This window comes from Lissotriton vulgaris, chromosome 3_1 (genome assembly GCF_964263255.1).
Source record: "Lissotriton vulgaris chromosome 3_1, aLisVul1.2, whole genome shotgun sequence".
Classification (NCBI taxonomy): Eukaryota; Metazoa; Chordata; class Amphibia; order Caudata; family Salamandridae; genus Lissotriton; species Lissotriton vulgaris.
In genome coordinates, this window is record NC_141689.1 from 1,040,465,896 (window position 1) to 1,040,478,500 (window position 12,605).

The 12,605-nt window shown below is 51.8% G+C and overlaps 1 protein-coding gene across 3 annotated transcripts in view; it reads left to right on the top strand.

Annotated features, from left to right (window-relative positions):
- Window positions 1–12,605, top strand: part of LOC147727367 (very-long-chain (3R)-3-hydroxyacyl-CoA dehydratase-like) — a 204,172-nt gene that overhangs the window by 121,707 nt on the left and 69,860 nt on the right. The window contains exons 4-5 of one of the 3 annotated variants that reach the window (XM_086961448.1): window positions 5,440–5,533; window positions 9,027–9,614. The exons of the other annotated variants lie outside the window; for them this stretch is intronic. Coding sequence (XP_086817574.1) covers window positions 5,440–5,533; window positions 9,027–9,424 — 492 coding nt within the window. The 3' untranslated portion in view covers window positions 9,425–9,614. Of the gene's footprint in view, window positions 1–5,439; window positions 5,534–9,026; window positions 9,615–12,605 lie in introns of those variants that run through there. 3 annotated transcript variants of the gene reach the window in all.

A 12,605-nucleotide genomic window follows, 5' to 3' on the forward strand; every position in this document is an offset into this window, starting at 1 on the left:
AGGCAACGTAAAGCCACCCTGTGACTTTACATGGCCTTGTAGATAGGGACTAAGGCAATGCAGCACAAGTCGCTGCGTTGCCTCACCCTGTGATAGGGAGGCATGCCATGGGAGCTACTGTGGATGTTCCCAAGTAACATCCATGGCATTTGACACATTTCCAGATTTATGAGATTTTGTAAACCTGGGAATGCATCAAAAGCCTGTGCCTCCCCAGGAGCGCAACGAGGAGAAGTGCCTTTATTTCTGCAGCACACATAGAGGAAAAAGCCTCTTCTGATTGTTTTTGTGTAGGAAGGTGTCCCTTCTCGCAGAAAAGCAATCTTGCATTCAACGCAGGCACCCTTGCACTGTGGTGTAATGTTGGTGCATGGCAGCCAAATGTGCGACAACGCTGGGGAAAAGAACAGGAATGCGCCGCACCTCATAGATACGGCGCAATCCTGCCCTTTTCTTTTGCCGTAGGGCAGCGCAGCAAGGAGGCCTGTGTCGCTGTCCTACTGCAAAAACTCATAAATGAGGCCCAGTGTCAAACTAGCTAAAAAAACGTGGCAGATGTTTGCAAGCTGATTCGCTATAGAGTTCCACTTATATTTTGCAAACCGGCCTATTTTCTGTCCCCAGTCCGACCCTGCCCGTGACGCATGGGCCACCGGCAAAGGGTTTCCCACAGATTAAACCCAGATAACCACAAGTTCACACGACTCTTGTGGTTGCCACAGTTAGTGTGTCGCGCGTAGATCTTCTGATATTAAGTGAATGTCATATTTTGCCACACTCTAAATGAGACCATTAGCACTTTATTTCGTACACTGACTGCATATATATTCCTTTAATTTGTCCTGGCTTCTCTACGCTTGCTGCTAAATTCCACGAGGATCGGATGTATTCACTTATACGATAAATTAAGGTGACTGGAAAAATAAAATGACAATGCAGGACTTAAATTCGTAATTTTTCCCTGGAGAGTGGAGACTTTATGACGAAACAAACTGCAAACTTGTTGTTTTGCTTTATCAGCAGATTCTTAACAGGGAAGCTGTTCAAAGTATTACCGACTGAGACCTGCAGGCCTGTAGCGTTGTTCAGTGGAAAGATCTAGAAAAAGCTGAGAAAGCAGATCACACAAACACGCCATGTTGTGGCAGCGTGCGAGGAAAACTGCCAGCAAGCAATCTGACCGTAAAACCATAGACATATAAATGACACAGAAAGAAAGGGGAATCCAGCAACACCGCAGGCAAGCGACTTCACATTTAGTGAGTAAAAAGAATTATTATGCCTAATATTCTGTGTCTCGTTTCTAGTTCGGTAATTTACACAAAAAGAACAGAATAGATTAAAAATAGCAGATTACCCACAATCGCAGCTCTAACAAAGCATGCAGTATTTTTGGGAAAACCGGAATAGAAACTCAGTCAAATAAAACCACGTGCAGCGTGCCGAAAACAGCTCTTGAAAATGGAAACCGACACAAAAAGGTCAGCAGCGTGACTTATTGGTGAATGGTTGGTTGGTTGATTGCTTTATTTCGATATGCATATATCATAAAAGCAGTACAAAAGATAAAAACAGCATGTCGAAAAAAGTATGACTGAACATTGGATAAAAGAGTAAAACACGTTTGGTCAGCATAAATTAATTAAAAAAGGGATTAAATTGATATGGACAGTCTTCTAAGTCTAATCAACCAAGCCCATTTTAAAAACTTGGCAACAGCACAGACAATAGGAGGGGCTGTATTGGTTAAAAGAATCCGAAGGGCAACAGAGTACTGGCGGGTACCCAATTCTCTGCAGATAGGTCCAAGCCAACGTGATCTGGGGCGACCATAGTCCGGGCATTCGAAGAGAAAGTGTGGCACCGTCTCTGGTTTATCAAGGCAAAGGACACAGTAGCGTGATGAGGGCTGGGATTTATTCCACCTGGAGCAGAGGTCGGCCAAGGGTAGGGTTCCTAACCGGAATTTGATATACAGGGACCGGTCCATGGCGATTGTTATTATGTCCATGTACGGCTCGTAGGCGACGACATCTTTTATCAGCAGGAAGGCTGCGGTGGTTTTGCAGTGCTGCTGATTACTGATGCGCTTCACACGAACCCACTCCCCAAAAAGTTTTTTTATTGGTGAATGGTGATCGCATTTGTTTTTTTTGTATAGCTAATTTATTTTATTTTTTTAAATCTTAGTGGCCTAAAACAAACATCCATTCCAATTGACATAGCTGCCAAGTTTTCAGATTGCTATGTGTGACATTTTCATAATTGTAGTGTAATTATGAGTGACATTTCAACGACTGTGAGTGACATATTTTCGCGTGCAAAATCAATCAATGAAGACGAGGCAAACACACATATATATATATATATATATATATACATATATCTGAAATTACACCCATTTGAGCACTAGAAATGGGAGGTACTTAACCGGAGACGGATTCCTTGTGAGTGCAGAACAGGCATCATAGCTGCCAAGTTTTCAGATTACTTATATGTGACATGTCCACAGTATTAGGAGACTTACAAATGATATTTAACTGCCAACTGTGTAACACTTAGAGTGACACTTTCTCATGAGAAAAAAACATGTAATGAGGTGCATGGAGAGAGATAAATATCAGAACTTATCCACAAGAAGTTCTAATAATATCTCTCAACTGGAGCAAAACTCCTGAAATGAAAGTCTACACTTGCGTTATAATGAACGATGACTGCAAATGTTGCGGTAGGTTAGCATATACTGTGCGTAATATAATTTTAAAACAATGTGAACATTCATGTGCTTACAGTAGCAGGCTGAGTCCTCGTAGCACTATAATATAGAACTAACTAGCCACTACTGAGCCAAGAAGGACACACTTGAAAAAATATTTACTTTTGTGCCAGCATTCGATTGCTACCAACAATATGCTAGGAAGTATCACCATTAAGCCAGATCAAGCATTAGGCTGTTGTGTGGCTTTAATAATGCAGGGTCCAGCATTATAGAACATGTGAGTGCCACAGATGCCTATGATATATCAAGGAGGACCACAATTGAGCATTGGATGCCTGCAGTATGGCAAGAATTACAGCCATACTGCCAAAACCATCACTGTGGCGTGGATGCTGACAATATGTGCCTAATCAAAAAATTAATGTGTAACGTAACTGGTGCTATGTAAAGAGCTCTGATACGCGATCGTGCTATAAAACACTGTGCAAAAAAAACCCTTCTGTTCCTCTCTGGGTACAGCTATTCTGCGCTGGAAATTGCCTGACAATTTATCACAGTTACAACATAAATACAATGTGTCCTGTGTGTGAAGAAATAAACTGCCAGGCTCAGTCTGAAATGAATGGTGTGCAGTAACTGGCATTGCAATCATCTAGTATTAAAAAGCAAATGCAGAGATCAACTCGACAGTACAGTAGTCTGTAGACCCGAAAATGAATGAATGACTAACCTGACTGCTGCTGGTAAACAGGTGCTGTGGATAATGCTCCATACTGAGCGCTTCACCGCTTGGTTTCGTCTTGGGCCTGAAATCTTCGGTTGGCTGGGCACGGGGCCAAGGGGGCACAAGTTGCAAAAGCAGACGGCAGTTAAAGAGTGCCTGAACAAACGTCGCTGGAGACTGCCAAGCAGCACTTGTCCTCGCATAGAAGTGCCTTATTCTACCGTACCTGACTGACCGGTAGTGGCACTTCATTTTTGCGTGCTGTTCACCCAGCTGCCATCTGTGCCAGCCAGAGAGACCTCCACAGCACCGGCAATCCTCCTAAATAAAAGAGCTTACTGCATTGAAATAATTTCTTCGGGCAAGGAGAGACACAGCAAAGATAAAGGGTTCCCTCTTGCACCATTCTGTGTCTCCTCCTCAGCGGCAGTAAATCTACCTACAGACCACCTGTGAGCCTGGTGCACTAACAACGGTCAGCACAATCCTCATGGCGCCACTTTGAAGGGCCGCGGGGGAAGCAAAGTCGCAGACTAGTCTTCCCCCGGGGTCATTCGCGCAGGGATATGACAGGCAGGGGAAGGGGAGGAGTTTAGGTGGGGGGTATAAGGCACAGGAGAGGAAGGAAACCCTCTTCCTGTTGCCTGGCACCATCAGGAGGGTTCTAACGAAGGATAGCGGAGTGCAGTTACAAGGTAGTTTAGAGTAGGCCGGGGGTTTCTTGTTGGTTCTTTGGGCGTCACAAGCTGCTTGCCGGCAGCTAGGTCATTGTACGCTTGTTGCGTGTCACCCGGCCATGTCGGGAGTGTCGTCCGAAGAGGTGCGCGCAGCTTCGCTGCTGTTGGCCCGCACGGGCAGGGAGGATCTGCTGCAGCCGGGTGTCTTAGGCCCCGCGCGCGGCCTCGGCCGGGGTCGCTGCGGTGGTCCTGGCATGCCAGGACGACGCCCCTCATATTCAAGGGCGGGTGACCGAGCGGAGGGGGGGCAGAGAGCCTAGAGACTCAGCGCGGGGCGGCAAGTGCAAGAGCCTGCCTCCGCGAGTCTTCCCTCCGCTCCAGTTCCTGCCTGGGGCCTCTGGGGCTGTGTCTGGGGACGGTGAGCTCCCCTCTGAGTGGCCTGAGGATGTCCCGGGGCCTGGGGGTGAGGCGGAGGGGGTGGGGCTTTGTGACATGCCGGCTCCTGGGGCTGGGGGGGTTGCAGGGGTCAGGAAGGTGGTCGTGGGCCCTGGGGGAGGGGGCAGGTAGTCTTTCAGGCTGAGGGGGAAGTACAGGATTGGGGCGCTGAGGAGGTGGAGGGGGGCAAGCGGACGACGTCCCCCCCCCCACACCTCCCTGTGTGGGGGGCCATGTCTTGGGAGGACAGGGCACGGGAGGAGTGGCTCATGGCGCAGATTCAAGAAGCCAGGTGGGCCGAGCAAACGATGGCCCGGGTGGGTGCAGTGTGGGGGTCTGAGCTAGAGGGGCCGCCTACCCCGACCTCGGAGGAGGAAAGGGCGGCGGAGTTGGAGGAGGCAGGGAGGCGCGCCAAAGGAAAGAAGGGGGCAGTGGTAGGCCACATGGGCAAATTGCCAAGTGTAGGGATGGCCGAGACGGCTTTGAGGCCCGATGGTGCTGGGGCACACTCAGGCTGGAGCGACCTGAAGGGCGGGTGGGGATCCAAGCCGGTGGCTGTCAGCAGAGCACGGGAGGGCCTGGCAGGGCGCAAGACGGCCTTGCGACGCCGGCCAGAAGCAGTAGGGCGGTCTGCGGCGGCTGTCCCTCCAACACGTGCTCGGGCACCGGCGACACGTGTGTCGAATGTGTCGCGTACGTCAGTGGGTGAGAAGAAAGGTGTGAAGAGAGCAGTGAAGGACGTGTTGAGTGCGACTGTGGAAGTGGAACCAATGCTGGAGTTGGATTATGGTGACAAGAGTGATGAGCTTGAGGAGGGGGAGGTACGGGATGACGCAGTTCGCACGAGGGGCAGGGTGGACAACAGCGAACTTGGTGTTTTACAGGCCCCGACGACGACGAAAGGCAAGGAGAAGGCGGTGGCGGCTACGGTGTTGACGCCCGGAGGACGGCCCCGGGAGATGCGTCCCACAGTCACAGGTGAGGGGTCTTGGTGGACGGCCTAGGATGGCGGTCCAAAGGGGGGTAGGAAGAAGGCGTGTAGGTCAGTCGGCGTGGGGGAGGGGTCGATCAGGGAGCCTGAGATGCCAACGGGCGAGCCACCTGTGGATGGTAAGAAGGTGGATGGTAAGTCGGTGGCTACGGCCGGGGTGCAGACGGACAAAGGGGACGGAATGGACAATAAGGGAGTGAAACTGCAGAAGAAGCTGACCTACATGGGGTTGGCGATGCCTTTGGGGTCGCATTTATCGGAGAAAGTAAGGACGAGGATTTGGAGGCACGAGTTTCTAGATGTCTTTAAGCTCTTGCATAGGGAGGTCCAGGCCAAAGAGGGCTCGAAGGAGGAGGAATGGGAGCTGACTAGGCGGCCCAGGGTCCCGTTGACGATGGAGAACTGGACTTCGGCATTCTTGATATATGCCAGTATTTATTGTGAGAAGTACTTGGATAGGGCTATCGCTTTGTTGAAGTATATGGACATCATTCGCAAGGCTCAAATGCAGTTTGGGGGGTTCGCATGGTTGAGTTATGACGAAGAATTCAGGGCCAGAGTCAGTGCGAACCCTGAGAAGAATTGGGGGAAGTGGACCAGGAGCTCTGGGTGCAATGGATGGCGTCCACTCATTCTACCGCATCGACTCATACGGCCAGCGGCTTGCCGGTGGCGTGTCGGTCTTTTCCGCCGAGTCCTGCCTACGGCGAGGCGGGGGGAGGTGCGGTGCCCAGTACCATTACAGCTGGTCAGCCCAGTAAGCCAGGGGGATACACGACGGGGGCCTGTTGGAGCTACAACAGGGGGTACTGCTCGAGATACCCCTGTAAAGTTAAACACGAATGCTCCAAGTGCGGCGGGAAGCATGCCCTCACCCAATGCCTCACACTTGTCACCCCCTCGGAGCAGTGGCGGAACGCCAAGGGACGGGGCCACCCTGGGCAGAAGGGCGCCTACACTGGTTAGGGTGGAGGCGATGGCCCCGTGGCTCTCGTGTTAACCAGACCAGGAGGCGGCGTCGCGTCTTTTCTGGGGTTTCACGGAGGGCTTTAGGGTAGGCTTTCAGGGTGCGGAGGTGGGCCGACAATTTGCGGTCCGCGAAGGAATTGCCTGGGGTGGTGTCTGCTAAGCTGCTGAAGGAGGTTTAGGAAGGAAGGATAGCCGGCCCGTTTACTGATTGGCGTTTGGAAGATCTGATCATTTCTTCCCTGGGGGTGGTGCCTAAGAAAGAAGAGGGGGAGTTTCGGATGATTCACCACCTCTCGTGGCCGGAGGGCCAGTCAGTTAACGACTTTATTGCAGAGGAGGACTCCAGGGTGCTTTATGCTTCCGTGGATGATGCGATCCGTTTGGTGAGAGTGTGTGGGCTGGGGGTCGAATTGGCGAAATGTGACATCAAGTCGGCCTTCCGTCTGCTGCCCATCCATCCGGCGGATTTTTTGCGCCTGGGGATGCAGTTTGGGGGGCCATCTACGTGGACAAAGTTTTGCCCATGGGGTGCGCCATCTCATGTGCCCTGTTTGAACTCTTTAGGACTTTCCTGCAGTGGGCGGTGGTGAGGCTTAGTGGGTGCCGTGAGGTCACACACTATTTGGATGATTTCCTCTTCCTGGGAAAGGCAGACTCGGGAGACTGCGGCAGGGCCCTGTCGCGGTTTCAGGAGATGGCTTTTCACTTCGGTGTTCCTTTGGCGCCGGAGAAGACGGCTGGCCCCAGCTGTTGTTTGACGTTCCTGGGAACTGAGTTGGACTCCGTGCAGTGGCGGGCGCGCCTTCCAGGGGCCAAGGTGACTGAAATACTGTTGTGTCTGCGGTGGGCGATCGAGGAGAAGCGGATTGCTTTGAGAGCGGTGCAGAAGCTGTTGGGTTTCTTGAACTTTGCGTGTAGGGTGGTCAGAGCAGGACGGACGTTCTGTAGGCGGCTCGGCATGGTCATGTCGGGGGCGGTGCTTTCACACCACAGAGTCAGGATTTCCATGGGGGTGCGGGCAGACCTGAAGACCTGGATGTCATTCTTGACGGACTTCAACGGCGTTTCTCTGGACTTTGATTAGGAAAGGGAGGTTTGGCAATGTAAAATCCTTTCTGATGCAGCTGGGTCAGCGAGGTTTGGCATTTTCTGGGATGGGAGGTGGTGTGCGGAGAGTTGGCCTGATCACTGGTTGAAACAAGGGAGGAGCATTGCTTTTCTGGAATTCTTTCCTCTGCTGGTGGCGCTGGAGGTTTGGGGGAATGAGTTTCAGAATAGATCCGTGCTTTTCCACGTCGACAACATGACTGTGGTGGAGCTGGTAAATCGCCAGAGAGCTAGGGACCTGAGCGTGCTGCGGTTGTTACGGAGGTTCATGTTGGCTTGCCTGCGTCTGAATGTGGTGTTTAGGGCTAAGCATGTCCCTGGGGCAAATAATGACATTGCGGATGCTTTGTCTCGTTCGCAGTGGCAGCGGTTCCGGCAACTGGCACCGGGAGCGGATAAGTGCAAGACCGATGTGCTGCCGGGCGGCATCTGGGCCTTGGGGGAGTGAGGATGATTGGCCTGGTCGAGCGTTCTGTTGCTGACACCACAAGAAAGACGTATCGGCTGGCATGGTCAGAGTTTGGGGCATTCATGGAATGGAGCCAGGAGTCGAATCTGTGACCGGGCCGAGGTGGAACAGGGTGTAAGGCGTTTTGTGCTGTGTTGTATCGATAAGGGATTGACTGCGGCTACGATATCTGGAAAACTGGCAGGGATCTCTTTTTACTGTACTTTGTTTCTGGGGTTTGATCCTACAAAGGATGTGATTGTGAGCAGGATGCTCAGAGGTTGGGGTAGGGAGCGTAGGCTTGGGGGGGGGGGTAGACTGCGGGAGGCGGTTACGTTTGAACTGTTGGTTCGGCTGGTTGGGGTGTTGCCGGATTGTTGCTATGATCCTTTGAGGCGCGGATCTTCAGGTTGTGTATGGTGTGGATGTTTTTTGGTGCGTTTCGGGTGTCTGAATTGTTGGGCACGAGGGCGCGAGGTGGCAGGGTGTACGAGGAGATTCGGGTGGATGAGGGGCGCTTGGGGATTTGGTTGCGGTACTCTAAGACGGATCAGTTGGGTAGGGGTATGTGGGTGTGGCTGAATGAGGTGAGTGGGGGTGAGGTGTGCCCAGTGGCTGAATGGCAGAGGTTTGTGGGGGCCGCACGGGTGACACATGGCAACATTTTCTGTCATGACTCAGGGGCACAAGTGACAGCTGGCTAGTTGTTGGCGGTGTTGCGCATGGCTTTGCGCTTGCTAGGTTTGGAGGCTTCTGGTTTCGGAACTCACTCCTTTCGTATCGGGGCTGCGACAGCTGCGGCCCGATTGGGGTGGTCCTGGGATAGGATTAGGCGGATTGGCAGATGGAAGTCTTGCTGTTGTGAGAGGTATGTGAGGAAGTGAGTCGGTTGTGTGTTGAACCTGGTGGGGGGTCTTGGGGCTGTAGATTTGTGCTAACATATGTTTCTTTTGTAGGTTGCGTGGGCGGACCGGGGAACAAGATGGTAACCTGGATTGTGGGGCACTCCTTCGTACACTGGGCATCTAAGTACGCGGAACAGCAGGTGTACGGCCGTAACCTGGGACTGAAAGGACATTTACATGAGGTGCACTGGTGGGGAAAAGGGGGTATGCGATGGGGGGCACTATTGCCTTGGCTCGCAAAGATGGTCCTGCAAAAAAGGATGCCCGGACTTGTTGATTATTCATTTAGGAGAAAACGATTTGGTGCAGCTGTCAGGTTTGGCGCTTCTACAGCTGATGCAGAGGGATCTGGAGGTATTGAAGTCGAGGCTTGCGGGGACTTGCAACGCCTGGACGGAATTGGTACCCAGGAGAATCTGGAGGGGGGCAATGAAACACGGGGCTATTGAAAAAGCGAGGAGAAAACTCAATCGGGCCATGAGACTTTTTTGCGGGGCAAGGACATTAAAGTGATCTCGCATGGAGGCATTCGACTGGAGGAGCCTTTAGTGTTCAGGGACGACGGAGTGCACTTGTCTCGTTTGGGGAATGCGTACTATATGATGGAGATGCGGGATGTAGTGAGAATTTTGTGGAATGAGGTGATATGGTGTTGCAGGGAGTGAGTACGGAAGGGTACGAGTGGCGTGGGACAGCGGACCTGCGGGGGGGGGTGGGGGGCAGGAAACCGCCCTACAGGGAGTGACCTGGTTGGCGGTACTTTGAAGGGAGAGGGGGGTCAAGAGCGGGCACACCCCTCCCTTGGGGGGGGGGGGGAGTTTGAATGGCAGCTAGAGTCATGACTGGAAGATCACAAGGATCGGGCAGGATGACAGGTGATTGGTGGATATGAATGAGGTACGGTATGGGGCATGGAGTGGTTCTGATGATGTAGAACGGGTGAAGCGTGTGAGAAGTGAAGTGTTGACTGGGGGTTTGAAGTTATTATTGTTGATGTTTACTGTTATGTAAGATTACGCAGCCTGATCTAATAAATGGCCTTGTACGCTTAACACTGCGTGGTCTGTTTATTGCGCGATGCCAGGCCCCGGGGAAAGCAAAGTCGCAGACTAGTCTTCCCCCGGGGTCATTCGCGCAGAGATAGGACAGGCAGGGAAAGGGGAGGAGTTTAGATGGGGGGTATAAGGCACAGGGGAGGAAGGGAACTTCCTCTTCCTGTTGCCTGGCACCATCGGGAGGGTTCTAGCGAAGGCCACCCACCCGCCCTGCAGTTTGGGGTGTGTTTGTGGGTTGGTTTGTGGCGTGCCAGTTCAGGGCAGAGCTGCGCTAGGTGGTACTTTGAAGGGAGAGGGGGGTCAAGAGCGGGCACACCAATCCCTTGGGGGGGAAGTTTGAATGGCAGCTAGAGGCATGACTGGAAGGTCACAAGGATCAGGCAGGATGACAGGTGATTGGTGGATGTGAATGAGGTACGGTATGGGGCATGGAGTGGTTCTGATGATGTAGAACGGGTGCAGCGTGTGAGAAGTGAAGTGTTGACTGGGGGTTTGAAGTTATTATTGTTCATGTTTACTGTTATGTAAGATTACACAGCCTGGTCTAATAAATGGCCTTTTATGCTTAACACTGCGTGGTCTGTTTATTGCGCCATACAGGCGCGAGAGATCGAAGTGTTTGGGGGCCTTCGGCTTCCACAAGTAGTCAAATGACCAGGTCAGATGTTTGTCTGGCTCTGTTATCAACTGTTGCTGCATCAAAACTCACTACCTCCCTGGGCCATTGAATCACTGCGGCCGGGGTTCGTCTTTAACCCGGCAGCCGGAGGAAAATCTAACCTGCCACCTGCCGCCCGGTGGGCAGTAGAGGGAAGCTCGCCTTCATAAAAACAACGACGATGAGCTGCAAAATACATCTTGGGTGTGCTGTTAAATATTGATTCACCAGGCTGTGCTGCACTCCAGTTCACCATAAGTTGCTGACATCGTCAGACACATGCACGCTTTCCTTGGCACAGTGAGCTTGCTATTGCAGCTTCCAAGGCTTCTTGTTACAGCATGCCAGGGGGCGGGTAGTCAGGGGGTCCCTAATTATTCGTGACAAATGCATTTCGTGCGGTGATGCAGACACCAGCACTGAAATGCGATAGCGTCACGCCTGATGCGTGACACTTGGCAGGACTGAATTGAACGTTGCTTCATATGTTTCTACATCACCCTAAAACAGTGCTTTAAATGGGAAAAAATAAGTGCAGGTTCTTTTAAAATGAGCTATGAGTGTAGCAAGCGGGCGGGGCTAGGGACAGGGCTAAGGACAAGATATATAAGACACTACTACTATGTGGCCGAATACTTGTATTTGAGTGCGCACTCACAGAAACAAGCAGCAGTGCTCACATAAAACATTTCAAGAATATCCTTTAAAATACCTCCCTAGTGTCTGGATTCTCTCCCTCTTTCACTCGCTTTTCTCTCACTCACACACACAAACATGCACACACAAGCAGGTAAACACCCAGACACAAGCAGACAGACACTCATACAAAAGACTCAAGTGGGATAAAGGCCATTTACACCCCTTATCTCCCGTGGCTTTCTTAACCCCTTCACTGCGGCGGCTATTCCGCCGCAGTGCTAAGGGGGCGGGGCGGCCGCGCGGCGGCCGCATGCTGGTGACGGAACCGCTCCGTCACCAGCGTCGGTTGACCTGTGCTTGTGACGGAGCGGTTCCGTCATGGCCCGCCCCGCTCAATAGAACGTCAGCGCAGGCGCGAAATTCGCGCCGCGCAGGCGCGCCGAGCGGGCCATGACGGAACCGCTCCGTCATCAGCACAGCTCAGGGGTTAATTGCTCCTATTGCTGCTGTCAGTGGGATTCCTGGATTCGACTAAGTGCACAAATGCACACCATGGTGTGAATGTGATTTGCAGCATAGGGCCTGAATGGACCCTGCTCTGTCAAACACAGCGTAGTGGTGAACACCGCACATTATGCAGATGCTATGCTGCTGCATTGTTTAGAGGTGGCTCAGCTTGGGCTAGAGGCGCTTTGGCTGAGCCAAAGCAACAATGAGCCTACCTTTGAGTACCGGTACTCTCCTTTGGCAGCAGAGAAGTGCCGGTACTCAGAGCGGTAAAAATGAGAAATACCGGTAATCAGTACCGATGAGTACAGGCCCATTTAAAGCACTGCCCTGAAAGGGTATTTACTACTATTATTAGCGCTCTATTTTCTTTCTCACATAAGAATTGCTCAGTAGGCTGAAGCCTGATGCATGATAAAAAAAAGCAGAGACCCTCTTAAAGGGACTGTAGTTGCCTCTAGCACAATAACTCCACCGACAATTACTCTGGGTCGTATGTTGTCTGTGACCCTGAGCTCAGGTGACCTTCATTTATTTATAATATGACGCCACACCTGGTGTCAGGGTGCATGCATGCTTATACAGTAATCACATAGATGTGGGTTGAACATTATGTTACACCCTGTTTACATTCCTTCCTAACATATTTTAAACAGAGTCCCCATTAACACTTTGTCCCAGGTTCATTGAGGATCGCCAGGCATAGTCACATAGCCTTTGGGATGGATGCGGTTCTGACCAGAGGTGATATCAGCCTTTGGTCCTTCAATT